Genomic DNA, 14478 nt, shown 5'->3' with positions numbered 1-14478 from the left:
CCTGTACCATCACAGTTAGGTCCAGTGTTAACTCTTGTCATGTGATTGGAGCATACTTCATTATGGTACTTTCTCTTCTTTAAGATCTAGTTGAAAAATTTTCCAAAATAAAATTTTAGAGTTTTTCCCCCAGTTTACTGTAATTTTGTTTCATCTGCTTTTTTGTGGTTGTATATGTCTAGGAATTGGTCCATTTCATCTAGATCACATAGCGAGCTGGTGTACAATTGTTCATGGTAATAGAACTCTCTCATAATCCTTTTATTTCTGTAAAGTTGGTAATAATGTTCCCACTTTCATTTCTGATTTCAGTAATTTGATTCTTCTCTTGTTTACTTCGTCAATCCAAGTTAGGAAGCATTCCCTCCTCTTCTGTTTTTTTGGAAGAGTTTAAGAAACATTGGTGGTAATTCTTTGAATGTTTGATAAAATTCATGAGCGAAGCCACTAAAGTCTGCGCTTTTATCTTTTTTTTTTTTTTATCCTGACCTGAGGACATTTTTCGATATTTTGTTCAGATAGAGTGGGAGGGGGAGAGAGGAAGAGGGAGAGAGAGAGAGAAACATCGACATGAAAGGGACACATCGAGTGGTTGCCACCCACATGACCCAACCAGGGCCGGGGACAAACTGCAACTGAGGTACATGCCCTTAGCAGGAACCGAACCTGGCTCTCTCCAGACTACAGACCAATTCTCTAACCGCTGAGCCAAACCGGCCAGGGCTGCGCTTTTATCTTTACTGGGAGGTTTTTTATTATTAATTCATCCTCCTTAGTTGATATAGGTCCACTAAGATTTTCTATTTCTTCTTAGGTCAGTTTTTGTGTTTGTGTGTTTCTAGGACTTTGTCCATTTTGTCTATTTTTTTAAAATATGTTTTCACTGATTTTTTAAAAAGAGAGAGGAAGGGAGAGGGAGAGAGAAAGAAACATCAATTCGAAAAAGAAACATCAATCAGGCACCCTGACAGAGGATTGAGCCTGTAACCTGGGCATGCGCCCTGACCAGGAACCAAACTGACAAACCCTCAGTGCACAGGACAATGCTCAGTCAACTGAGCCACATTAACCAGGGCTTGTCTATTTTTAAAAAAATCCCTGACAGATGACACTTTTGTTCTTTGTTTTATTAACAACCTCGATGGTATCATCCACTTATAACAAATTAAGTCTAATCTGGGCCTGGTTTCCCTCCATGTCTGCTTATACAGTGGTCTTGTTCAGATCAGGATCCAGGTAGAGCCATGGTGGTTTTTCTGGCAGCTGTGTCATCACTCTCCATCTGTGACCCCTTCCCCTTCTCCCCACCCCCAGTCTCTTAGGCTTGCTTTCCCTTTCTGGAAAGTACTTAGAGATTAGGCATCTGCCAAGCTCCCAGGCATGTATTGACTCTATCACAGGGCAGGAGTCCTGCCTATCCCAGGGATTCTGCACAGACTCATGACCATTAAAAACTTCTGCTTATTTTCCTCTTTCCAACTCTGAGAAGGCTTTAGTGGGTCATCACCAGTGACTACACCAGTGCCTTCATCACCCACACCCTCTCTAACCTCCCTAGGTGGGCCAGGCTATAGGGTGGTGTTGGGCAGTCTCTTCCCCTTCCCCAGGGGGCTAGGTGCTGGCCACCCTCTAGGCTACTGTAGTGTGATACCTGGTGCCTGCCTGTAGTGGGGAAACTTCAGCTCAGAGAAGCCCGGGTTTCCTGAGCCTGAGTCAGTACAGAAGGTTGTGCCCATCTCTTGGTGTGTGATGAGAGTGAAAGAAAGGTTGGTTGGATGTAGGGTGCAACCAGCTGGATTAGAATCCCAGGTCCTGTCCAGCTAAAGCCTGATCCTCCGTGGCCCTGGGCGATGCCCCTTCTAGGCCTGCGCTTCCTGTGTCCAGGGTGTGGATATCCCTTTGTTCATCCCTCACATCATTGCTAAGCTTGCCAGGCTATGGGAGTCCCCCAGGGACCAGGTGCTTGTGTCCTGGCCCCCACTGCTGATGCCTGATCCTGATGCCCTCCTCTTCCCACAGGCCATGGCCATGGACACCCTGTCTCTGGAGCAGCAGCTACCCTACGCCTTCTTCACCCAGGCAGGCTCCCAGCAGTCAACTCCACCACAGCCCCAGCCCCCGCCGCCCCCACCACCTGTATCCCAGCAGCAGCCACCCCCACAGCCTCCACAGGTGCCCGTTGTCAGCCTTCCCCCAAGCAGTCCCCTGATGCCGAGTGCCAGCCTGACACAGGGACCCCAGCTGCCTCCGCTTGCGGTCACGGTACCATCCTCTCTCCCCCAGTCCCCCCTAGACAACCCAGGCCAGCCACCGATGGGAATCGACGTCACTTCGGTAAGCCCAGGACTGGGTTTTTGGGGCCTGGCTGTGGGGTCGTGCAGGAGGAGCCTGGGGCTGTGGGAGACTACATTGGGTGCCTAGGGCCCAAAGATAGTTGGGCAACCAGCTGCGTTTGCAGCCACCTCAAGACTCCACTTGGAGGCCAACTTGCCAGGGTTTGGGGCTAAAGCAGATGCTGCTGGGGGCTGGGCACCCAATGGAGTTTCTGACTGGAATTCTCAAGCCAAGAATGTCACCCCATGTACACATGGGGAAACTGAGGCACAAGTAGGGGTCAATGCCCCAAACTTTACCTAAGATGGGCTACTTGGGTCTGGCTACCAAACCATCCCCCATGACCCTTGATACCCGGCCCTGCCCTTCCCATCCAGAAAGGGGCTTCCCTGGAGGCAGGGAGAGCATAGCTCTCAGGGCCTGGGTTATGGGCATCTGGTAACCAGAGGATTGGAGGTAAACTTGGAGAGGAGGAAGGTAAGCAGCACAGTGCCTAAGCCAGGGGCTTCAACTCAGACCCTGGGACCTCCCTGCCTGTGCCGGGCTGCAACTGAATTATAAGATGGGACCAGGAAGCTATAGCTCAGACCATGGGACCCGATTTCCTGGGCTGAGGTAGGGCAGCTGCTGCTTAAACCATGGTACCCCCTGCCTAGGCCAGGGGCTGCAACTCAGACTGTTGGTCACCCTACCTGGGCTGGGCTCAGGGTAACAAGTGCTAGGTTTTTATCTCTGCACTTCCAAAGCTTCCCGGTTGTTCAGACTTTGACCCTGGTGGAAAGGGGTGGCCATTGATACCTTTGGCCTCATCCAGAGGAACAGAGACCCATGTTTGGAGCCCAGTGAACCCTTCTCACTTGGCCTTCAGCTACCCACCATGGGATAAATGCTTTCAGAACATCGTGTGCTCTGCAAAAAACGGCCCCTTCTCCCCCCACTTAGCTGGTGGGCAGGCAGTGACTAACAGTAGAGACCCACATTTCCAAGCTGCTCCAACCCCTCAGTGGGCAGACACCCACTACCCCCCCTTCCCCAGGGAAGTATCCAAGCCTTTCCTTTGGCATTAACACAGCTTTGATGCTGGGGCTGGCCTGGGCACCTAGTTTCCCAACATCCTCCTGCAGTGGGTCCTGGCTTTGGAGCTGGGTGGACACTGGGGCACAGGTATTCAGGCCAGTTGCATGTATAGCTCCTCCTCAGGCTCCCAGATCAGGGAGTCTATCTCCTGGTACCTCCCAGGGATTGCTGGCTCCCTTAGGGCACAGGCAATCTCCTCTGGAGTTTCTGAAGACTTCCAGGCAAGGAGAACATCTCTCTGGACATTTTCCTGCTCTTCACCAAGTGACCACACTGGTGCCACCCTGCCCAGGCTCAACCCCCATCACAAACTGCTCAGAGCAGGCCACTGAGGAAATGGGGGAGATCGAGCACTTATGGGGCCTTGGGCCGGCTGTCCAGGCCTCAGTGAACAGGAGGCTCAGAGAGGTCAGGCAGGATCTAAATCCAGATCCTGGCCCAGCCTGTTTCATCTATGATGAGAAGGCAGGGTCCTCTACCTTTGAACAAGGAAGTGGCCACCCCTCTGAGGTCTCTGGATAGCATGACCCCATCAGGCTTGTCCTAAGCCATGACAGTGGTGGTGACTTCTCAGTGCTGGGAGCCCTGCTGTCAGTGCCACCACTTTGAGGTGGGCAGGATGCGCCAGTGCAGACTCGGGGCTAAAAGAACCGGGGATCTATCTAGAGTCAGGAGCAAAAGGCAGCACCTGTCTGCCCAGCCCTAGTCCTCTCTGCCTGTGTGTATGTGAGTGTACATGTGTGCACATGTATGTGGTGTGGGTGCTTTGAAGCCTGCTTAGTTGAGGTAGACCCCTCCCTTACTCCCCCACAGCCATTCAGGGCAATCTAATGAGTCTCGGTTCCAGGTTCTCTGACTCCAGCCCCCACACCTGGGAGCTGGGTTTGGAGGCAGGTCCCCATGAGACCCTGAGCTCTGGCCCCAGGTCCTCTGCTCACTGAGGGGTGGGGGCTTGTGGGAGGCTCAGCTGGGAGCAGGGCTGGGGCCTCCGTGTCCTGACCTGTTTGTCATCGCAGGCCCCGGCTCTGCAGCAGTACCGCACTAGTGCCGGCTCCCCAGCCAACCAGTCTCCCACCTCACCCGTCTCCAATCAAGGCTTCTCCCCTGGGAGCTCCCCACAAGTAAGGGATGCCGCCACCCCATGCCCTAACTTGACTCAACCCCCTGTACCCACCATCTCTGCCTCATGCCTCACTTCATCCCATCTCGTCCGCTGCACGGGGCTGGGAGGAGAAGGCGCTGCCCCTTGTTCCCGCTGCTCCTCTGGTCTATGTAAAGCCTCAGCTGGGAGTGGTGAGCTTTTCATCCTGTTGAAGATCTCAGGGTCATCCATATCGCAGCTCCTCGTCCAGTGGCTGAGGACAGCCCCAAGTGTGGCTCAAACATGGCATCCAACAACCTGTGCACATGTCCCCACCTGTGTCTGCCCACCCTGAGGCCTGGTGCTTTGAGGCTTTCAAAAGTGGGGGGTGTTTCCCTTGCTTTGGAACACAGCCAGCTGTAGTGGGAACACTGACTACTGAGCCTCCTCCCCTCCCCTATACTCCATAGGAAGGTGTGTCCCCTAGAAAGTTTCCCTGAACAGCACTGTAGCCTGTTGGGTCCTTGTTCCCCTTCCACAGATGAGATGGAAGCTGACCCTAGGCCCTGGGCAACAAGCAGGGCTTGACCACGCCTGTCAGATGTAGGTGTCCCTCCCACACCTGGCACAATGGGACCCTGATCTCTAACATGCACATATCATGTCCAGGTTCCTCAGGGTTCCCTTCAGCCCTGCTCGGCCATAGCCACATTCCATCCAGAATGTTCCATCAGAGGAGAAGGGGTGCCCAAAAAGCTGACATCTGGGCCTGAAAAATCTCACTTGCAGAGGAGACTGCCCCTCAGTCTCCAAAGTATCACCAAGTTGAGAAACCCCAAGGAGCCCTTGCAGTGTCCTAGGCCCTAAAGCCTTATTCTCAGCCAAGGGGAGATAGAATTCTCCTTTATGTGTAGAGCAAGGAGCAGAGCCACCCCTCCAGACAGGACCTGGCAGGAAAGACAGCAGGCTCCCTTGTCCTCATCTCTCCAGCTCTGAGATGTGTACCCCGAACCCAGTCCGGTGTGTGTTGGAATAGTGGGCATCTACTCAGGGAGGACTTGAGGCCCTGTCTGCTATAGGAGAGGCTCTCCCCAGGTGCTTCCTCTACCACCCACAGCCACTACGGATCCTGCTGGGACCATGGAGATGCAGCCTTCTGCTCTGTAGGTAGGCAGGGAGGATGGCAATAAGCTTGGAACAGGCTGGGGCTTAGCCTGATATTTGCACACCAGCCATCCATTCATGCTGGCTCTGAGCTCTCATGGCTCCCAGAAAGTGGTCTCGTCACGTGCCATGTGATACAGTGGGCTGGAGAAGCTGATCTTGTCAGGGGAGGCAGCAGGTGGGGTTTGTTCCAGATGAGCAGCCCTGCCCAGAGCTTGTCCCTGAGTATCATTCCTCTAATTTGAAGCAGGACAGGAATTTATGGGACAAGCAGATTTCTTTCAGGAGAGATTTACCTGAACCAACGTGGTCCATCCTGGGCAGAGAGCATGTTCCTGTCATGTCAAGTCCCTGTCTGTATGTCAGTCCATTTGTCGAGGTATGCAGCCTACTCACTGAGGTGTGAGGATGGGGCCATCAGGCTGTCTGACCCCAACCAGAGACACTGGCTTAGAGGGGAAAGGGGCTTGTTCAGAGGCAAAGAGTGCTGGGCAGAGGGCAGACCTGACTTCCCTCTGCCGGTTGGATACTACAGGACACAATCATCAGCCACATGGGCTCTTGCCTCCCCATGCTTCCCTGGCCAGATAGCATATCTCCCGGACACACGAGGCCGCAGGGACACCACCTGGCCTTGAACAGACATACTGGGCCTTAGACAGCTGGGATTGTGCCTCGTGTGCTGTCTCTCTCTTGAATCCTAAGCAAACCTTTCTGACAAACTCTTACGACCTCCTCACAAAAGAACCATGGCCTGGGGTCCCCTTTGTATACTGGGTCTCTCTGGGGCCAAGGCCACAGGAACAGGTGCCCCAGAACAAATTTGCCTCCTCCTTTATGGACAAACCTAACAAAAACCTTCACTCCCTCTTTTTTAAATCTGAAGCTGATGATTTTTAACTCTTCCCTAGTGTTTGAATAGAACATTTGTTCCCAGGAGCCTCCCTGCCTACCAGGGTAGCCATTTGTCCCTTTCTTTCTTTTGGTACGTGCCCCTAGCGGGAACTGAACCCAGGACTCTCTGGTCCGCAGGCCAACAGTCCAACCACTGAGCCAAACCGGCCAGGGCCCATTTGTCCCTTTCTGCTCTCAGCCCACTGACCACCCAGAGCAGCCAATGGGTTTGTGGCCAATCTCTGTCTGGGATTGAAACCTGAGACTTAAACCTTGGTTGTTGTCAGAACATGTGGGGACCTTTCTAGAACAGGGGACTCAGAGGGAGGGTTCCAGGGCCTTTGGTCTGTGAAAAAACATTTGAGAGGATGCATGCCAGACACATATCACTTGAGACACCTGGTAATGACCATGGTGCAACAGCTTCTGTGTGCCACCCTGTCCTGCAGAAGAGACACTCGATAACCAGGCTAGAGATAGGTGTCTCCAGGGCTGGTGTTTCAGATACAGCCTGACCACATGCCAACCATCCCTCTCCTCCCTGCCACATCCTGCCAAGCTCCATCCCGCCATCCCTGACAGTATCTCCATAATGGGCAGGGACTCCAAGCTCTTTCTGGTGTCTCCACCACCTCTGAGGTCCTGGCCCCCTGCTCCTCTCCCAGGATCAGCCTTGAACCTCTTCCCTGGCCAGCTTTGAACAAGCAGGAATGAGGTTGCATGCCCGCCAATGGACTCTGGGGGCTTGAGGACAGGCTGCCAGGGGCCAACAGGTGGGAAGAGGCTTTCCAAGTGCCTGTCCTATGTTTGCTCTGTCCATGTGTGTGTGGCCTGCTGAACTGTCCCATATCTCCCCAGGGATCTGACAGAGCTCACCAATATTTCCATTCTGAATAGGGAACCTTGTGCCTTGGCCTCAGTTACATGCTTTCCTCTGGGATCTGTCAGGTGGGGTTCCCGATCCCCATGTCCCCCACTCCCTTGTCTTCTGACTGACAGAAAAGAGGTCACCCACATCTGGCCTACCCCCAGAACAGGCTGTAGAAAGAAAACAGTCATTCTGAAATGGGGGGCAGCTCAGTGTGGGCGCCCTGGAATAGCTGTCATCAGCCTCTCTTGTTTTGTGCACCCTCTAGTAGGTCTCAAGGGCCTCCCTGTGGGCTCAACTGGCCCATGGGAAGTCCCCCTCAGGAGCCCTCACTTCCACTTGGTTGTAGGGATCATGACAACAGCAGGCCTCTCTTCTATCTGCAGCACTCTTCTACCCTGGGCAGCGTGTTTGGGGACTCGTACTATGAGCAGCAGATGGCGGCCAGGCAGGCCAATGCTCTGTCCCACCAGGTGAGCGGGTGCCTGGGCTGCAGCACCCCCACGCTCGCCTGGACCCTGCTCACCCTCGGGTGTGTGTGAGCTCTGTTCCTGTCTCCAGGCAGTGGAGCATGTGACTGCCCCAGCAGCAGGGTTGGAAAGTGGCTGTCAGTGGTACTCGGCGTGGGTCATGCATGTGGGTTTGTGGGAGGTCAAGTTGGCTTTGTGTGAAGGCTAGGATAAAAAGTGTGGGCACAAGAGGGGTTGGCCGCTGCCTGGGGCTGGTCACTCACCCATCCATCCATTTATCCATCCATCCTTTTATTCATCCACTCAGCAAGTCCTGAGGGTGGTGTGGGCACACTCACATGGGTTAGGAGAGGCCAATACTCCAGGTATCCTGCAGAGGAGGTGGTCCTGGAGGCCTCAGGCAGGCCATCCCACAGTAGCCGTGCTCAGCAGCCAGCCTCACACCCTGTGTCCCCTCCCAGCTTGAGCAGTTCAACATGTTGGAGACCGCCATCAGCTCCAGCAGTCTGTATAGCCCGGACTCTACACTCAACTACTCACAGGCAGCCATGATGGGCCTGACGGGCAGCCACGGGAGCCTGCCAGACACACAGCAGCTTGGCTATCCCAGCCACAGCAGTATCCCCAACATCATTCTCACAGGTGAGACCCTGTGTGTGGCATCCTGGGCAGGGGTCTCAGTCCTGGTGACTCTGCAGAGCCCGGCAGCTACAATAGGCCTCAGCCCTGGGGGAGACAGAACCCCTTGCCCTATAGGGTGAGTCGTGACATAATTAAGGTGTCCCTACCTTTGGTGTGGACCTAAGGAAGCCAGACCCCTTCCCTAACCTTGACTCACTGCTGGGCTGCAGACAGGCCAGGGGGACACACCTGGACCTTACATCAGGCATACAGCACCCTGTGCTCAGAGCAAGAACTGAACAGAGCCAGTTACTCTCTCAGCCCCGCCTGCCACCCAGGCACCTGAATCCTGTTAGCTGTGTGTTGGGAACATAGGTGACCATGGCAGGAGGTGAGCCCTGCATGGTGGGTGGGGCACTTTCTGTACAGCCAACAGATGTGTAACAGCTTGCACACACTGCAATATATGTCTCAAATGACCTGAGTACACAGTGCCCAGGCACTTGGGGACGTGTACAGCATGTGTGAAGTCCTGCTCCATATAGCACAGAGCCCAGTCTTCTCATACCCTCCCCACCCTGTCACCTCTGCTTCCCCAACCAAAGGTTCTTGGTTTTATTGAAGAAGAAAGTTCCCTTGTAGGCTAGAGCTGTTGTGGGATTGAGGTGGACACCTTCTCACCGTCCCCACCTTCAGAATGGTTGGGTCTATGCCCAGAGTCCTCCCCCAAGGCCAGGACACCAAGTGCAGACCCAGTACTTCCTCCCCACCCTGAGGGTGCCTCAGATGCCTGAGGAGGACCAAGCCCCTGTGACCAACAGTCCAGAAAGATGGAGACTTTCACACTGGTTCCCAAGTGGGGAAACAAGCTAAGGGACTCCCTCACAAGTAGAGGAGGAAGTCCAGGTTTGAACCTGGGTCTCTATATAGGAACCAGATTTCCTCCAAGCCACAGGGAGGGTCCTCAATGCACATGCCCCAGCCTGACACATGATATCAGGGGCTGGATCTTTCTCTGGGTGGGGCCATCCTGTGTATTGTGGAGTGTTGAGCAGTGTTCCTGGTCTCCACCCACATAATGTTAGTAGCACCCTCTTCCCCGGCTATGATGACCCCTGGAAGGCCAGACCCCCAGTAACCAACACTGGGATGGCCCAAGCCCTCTTCCCTGCGCATAGAGGTGGGGAACCAAGACTGAGCTGACTTTTGTGTCTCCCCACTCCAGTGACAGGAGAGTCCCCTCCCAGCCTCTCTAAAGAACTGACCAGCACGCTGGCTGGGGTTGGTGATGTCAGTTTCGACTCTGACAGCCAGTTCCCCCTGGACGAACTCAAGATCGACCCTCTAACCCTGGATGGACTGCACATGCTCAACGACCCTGACATGGTCCTGGCCGACCCGGCCACCGAAGACACCTTCCGGATGGACCGTCTGTGAGTGCACACCCAGCACTCTGCTGCCCAGCCCCGGCTCTGTCACCCCGCTGGTCAGTGGTCCCAACGGAGTCTCCCTGAGTCCAGGGACTGCATACTCTGTCCCTGCAAATGGCCGAGCTTGTGATTCTGAGCTTGCAATGCCGCCAAGCACCCCTAACCCCGTTCGGCTGTCCACCTCCATCGGGAGGCTGTGAGTTGCCCCCTTGGGCTACCCCTTTCGCGCACTCTTTCACCTCCCACCCCAGGCCATGAGCCGTCAGTCCCTGTAAGGTACAGAAAGCGTGCTGGGCAGGGCCACAGGCCTTGGGGCACTGGGGTCTGGTCCACACTGTGGTGGTGGATGTGCGTTTCTGACTGTTGTCCAGCTCTCACTGCCTTCCTTCATCCCTGGTTCCCACCCTCCACCCCCAAACCTTCCACCCCTAGGTCATGGTTAAATAGAGAGCCATCCCCACCTGCCAAAAGGGAGAGGGCGCCAGAGAGGGGCAGACCCAGCACAAAATAAACACCATTTTGATTGTTGTCGTATATTGCTGAGCGTGCAGAATGCTAGAGCCCTTCCCGTGGGGGGGATGCAAAAGTGTAAACAGAGCAGCTAGATCTTCCCACCCACCTCCCACCTCACCGACCCCCACACCAGGTCCCTCTGGGGCTGCCTCTGTCAGGAAGCTTCTGGCCAGGATGACAGGGCCTGTTAGGGAATGCATGTGGAGTCGAGTCATTTCTGGGGGTGGGGGTTTAGAACTTGTTTCATCTTTCCTTCTCTGTACAGTGGTCACTATTATTATTTACAGATTAATGGGAAGGGGATGGCCAGGGCATTTTTGTTGTATTTTGTTGTTTCTTTTGGTTTGTATTTCCATTTTGGCTATAGAATAGCCAAAGAAGGAAGTAGCTGACTCCTTCAAGCCAATACTTGCCTGAGAGTCTCTTTTTATTCCAGAAATACTGCGTTATTCATTTTTTAAACTAACTGGAAGCAGTCTGCTATCTGAGCTGTATCCCTGGCCTCCTTAATTTCACCTCAAGTTATTGTAAAACAGAAGGGTTGAGTGGCAGCCCTACCCAGTGAGGGCAGGTTGTGCCAAGCGGGGACTCTGACAGAATCTTGGGTAGCTAGAGGTGCCTTTGCTCTGGCTACATAACAGACTTCTGGGAAGGAGCCACTGCTTTTTTTAAGGGTCTTGACAACACCTGGCTCTGCCTGGCCCTTCTGAAGGTGCTGGCAGCAGCTGTGGCCCCTCTGCCCAGACACTCTAGATGAAGTTGTCTCACCCCCATCCTGAGAACCAGCTAACATTTATCCCCCTGGCCACTTCTTTTGTTGCTCCTCCTGGTAGGACTGGGTTTGGAGGCAAAGAGCAGTGTGCTTTTAGCAGTGGGTTTCTAGGTGCTTGCTTCTCAAAGTGCCTTGATAGGCAGAGGTAACCATCCCTCTGCCCCTTCAGGCCCTTCGAGGGGGCAGTGGGCTGGCTTTGTTTTCTGTTGGTTGCTTTAGTAGGAATCTCTGTTTTGGTCCCCAGGTTGCATCTCAGCTTGCTCCTCCACCTACCATTGGGCTATCGGGCTAACACTTCTGCCTGGTGTGTTTCTCTGTGGTGTGGCTGCTACCCTTCTGCCTGGGCTTTAGGAACCTGTCTCTGAGAGCTGGATTTGATCCTTCCCTTTTGCTTTTTGGCCAGGTTGTTAGCATGTATCCAAGCAGCTGGACAGCCACACTCATGAGAAGTTCATCCTCTTCAGTCACTTGGCCCTGCCACCATTATCTGGGTAGCCCAGTGTCAGTCCATCTAGGTCCAGGGCCTGTCCTTTTACCGTGGTGGGAACTGGGGACAGAGATGGGGACTTTTTTTTAAAGAACACCTACATGTACATAGAAGAGTTTGGTTACCATTAGACTTGTATGTAGAACTTTTTTAAAAAATGGCCTTAATAAAATTATAAGCAACCTTCCTGGATGCCATTATCAAACAAGGCATTGGGAATCCAGTGAGGGAGCCTTGTCAGCCCACACTTCCTGTCTGTCTAGTGCCAGTTCTGGGTGCAGACGGACAGGAGAGGCCCATGGCCTGGAGCACAGGTGACATTACATTAACACGCAACCTTTGCCTATGAGAGGCGTAGGTGCAGAGCTATCCTGAGAGGGGGCTCACTAGGAGCCAGCAGCCAGGCATCCCCATGTCTTCCTGAGCCTTGGGAGACCTCCTGGGGTCTGTAACAGGGAATTTTGCTTTTTCTTAAATATCACTTCTCTACTAAATATTCTTGAGTTGTCAAGACTTCCTGAGGCAAGACAGCCTAAGAGAATCAGTCCTTTGACTTGTGATGTGAAAATACTGTGATTTTAGGCAAGCTGCACCATGAGGGGCAGGCCTGGGCCTGTATTCTGTATGTAGCCCATGTCCTACTTACAAGCTTGGGGCAAGCCTGGATGCTGGGCCCACATGGGCTCAAAGGCTGGGCTGTCCCCCTGCTGCCCTGCTCCCCCATGCCCCCAGTGCTCCTGGCCTTAGCCGAGCTCCTTCCGCTGTACACACTCCCCCCACCCCACCAGCTTGAGCTGCCTGGCCTAACCCCATCGCCTCAGTTTACTCTCTGCCCTCCAAGTCCCCAGGGCTGTGAGTTTGTTCCCCTGTGTGGCTCATGGGCTGAGGATGTAACCAAGGGTTAGTGCTTCTCTGTGTCCTCCAGAGAAGAGGGTTGTGCCCAGAACTGACTGGAGAAGACAGGGTCTTGGGATCACATCCCCCGTCATAGGTGCCCATGCTGACCTCCCCCTCCATGCCCTTACAGGGGGAAGACAGGCAGCGCTGTTTGGAGCGTCCTGCAGTCTCCTCCCCTTGACACTTCTGGGCAGGAAGGGTGAGTGCCAGCCTCTTGGGGCAAGGGTCCCTGAGACCCTCAGTGGAAAGCTCAGGGGGCAGGTTAACACCTCAGCAAAATTTTGGGTCCCTAGCCAATGCCATCCAAAAGCTGCCCAGGCTCCCCTGTAGGGACAAGCCACAGCAGAAGGGGATCTAATTGTGGTGGGTCCAGCCCCACTACTGTGGTTCACAGAGCTCCCTAGGACCACCCATCAGGGATAGGGCTGTGTGCTTCTGGAACTTTCCCCAGTGATGACTCCCGACCTTTTGTGGGCTGGACTTTTTAGCCTCTCTGTGCTGATATCTGTTCATGGGTTTTTAGGGTAGAGGGTTCTGAGTAGTGTGTCTGACCTGATTTTCATCAGCCAAGCTCCCTGAAGGACGCCCAGTGGGGTGGTCTGCTGTGAAGCCCATGTGTCACAGTGGGGTGAGTGAGGTCAGTTCTGTCAAATGACCCTGCATGGAGGGCAAGGGGCCCCTTGTCCATTCATGCATTCTGCTGGGGCCAGATGTCCAGTATGGGCAGCTGGGTCTCTTTCTGCCCATTCTCTTTGGTCTCCCACGTCTGTCAGACTTCCTAGGCCTGATGAGTGTCCATGAGCAACTTTTACTAAGGGGCCCTGGGGACCCTCAGTTGGTTCCAGACCCCTCATCCACCAGACTCAGCCTTTTGCTTTTCCACAGGAGGCACCCCCACTCCCACATGGGTTGGGTATTGTGAGGTCTGGAGGCATTGAGAGACTGACAAAGTAGCCTCTGGGTTCTGATGAAGCTGTTGTCAAAAGGCCGTGGGGGCCCAGGGTAGGACTGGGGTACGGGGTTCTCAAGGTCAAGGGTACTGGGCACCCTGGTCCTAGCCCATCACTCCTGCAGTGGCATTCCAAGTAAGGGGTTTGTGGCCATTTGAGCCCTCCCCAGGTGGCCTGCAGAGCTGAGGGAGGACTCAGTGTCTCGCCCACCATGGGAGACTTGCCTGGAATAAGTGGGCAGCTGGTTGTTTCTGCCCCTATTCCCTTTGGTCCCTGGGCCCCTACCTCTTAGGGGTCTCAAAATATGTATGTGACTAGGGGTTCCTGTGACATTTCTTCAGGGGTGCTGGTTGAGTTGGACTCAGACCTCTCATTACCCTCTTCATGCCACAGACAACTGGCCATTCCCCAGGAGAGGGAGTTAGGGTGACCTGTACCCTCAGGACTGGGTACTAGGGTACTCCTGAGGGCATGGGGAGCAAAAACAAGACCCTTGTGACCTGGGCCTAAGTTTTCCTCCTGTCACTGGCTCAGACCCATGGGTCTCAGGGCCCCTCCCAATCAGCATGAGGGGCAGGGGTTGGACATCAGGGTGATGCTGACTGCAGATGGCTCCCTCTGCCTTCTACCCTCCTGATCAGTCCCTAATACCTTGTCCCAAGGAGCCAGGGACATGTGGCATGTGCTTGGGGGGCGGTGTTGCCCCTTTTCACAGGGTTCTAGAATTTGGGGGCAATTGATGCCCAGGCCACCCTAGCTTGTCACTTCTGACCTCTTGCCCACTGGGACAAGGGGACACTGCCATGGCCTCCTCCACCAGGTCCCAGGAGGGAGGGCTTTGGCAGCCAAGGTCCACTGCCACCCCCCACCCCAATGTGCTCCCTCCAGGAAACTGCCCTAAAGGGGCTGGGCGGCACTTC

General features: G+C 54.3%; 1 protein-coding gene across 2 annotated transcripts in view; it reads left to right on the top strand.

Annotated features, from left to right (window-relative positions):
- Positions 1 to 10465, top strand: part of CRTC1 (CREB regulated transcription coactivator 1) — a 69542-nt gene extending 59077 nt beyond the window's left edge. For both annotated transcript variants that reach the window (XM_036239819.1, XM_036239818.1), the window contains 5 exons: positions 2020 to 2334; positions 4428 to 4532; positions 7805 to 7891; positions 8350 to 8530; positions 9735 to 10465. In XM_036239819.1, the coding sequence (XP_036095712.1) occupies positions 2020 to 2334; positions 4428 to 4532; positions 7805 to 7891; positions 8350 to 8530; positions 9735 to 9946 (900 nt within the window). In that variant the 3' untranslated portion in view covers positions 9947 to 10465. The remainder of the gene's footprint in view (positions 1 to 2019; positions 2335 to 4427; positions 4533 to 7804; positions 7892 to 8349; positions 8531 to 9734) is intronic.
- The last annotated feature ends 4013 nt before the right edge of the window (positions 10466 to 14478 follow it).

This window comes from Molossus molossus, unplaced genomic scaffold, assembly GCF_014108415.1.
Source record: "Molossus molossus isolate mMolMol1 unplaced genomic scaffold, mMolMol1.p scaffold_m16_p_4, whole genome shotgun sequence".
Lineage (NCBI taxonomy): Eukaryota > Metazoa > Chordata > Mammalia > Chiroptera > Molossidae > Molossus > Molossus molossus.
Note: the sequence above shows the minus strand (reverse complement) of the source record. Positions and strands in the feature narration are given on the sequence as shown.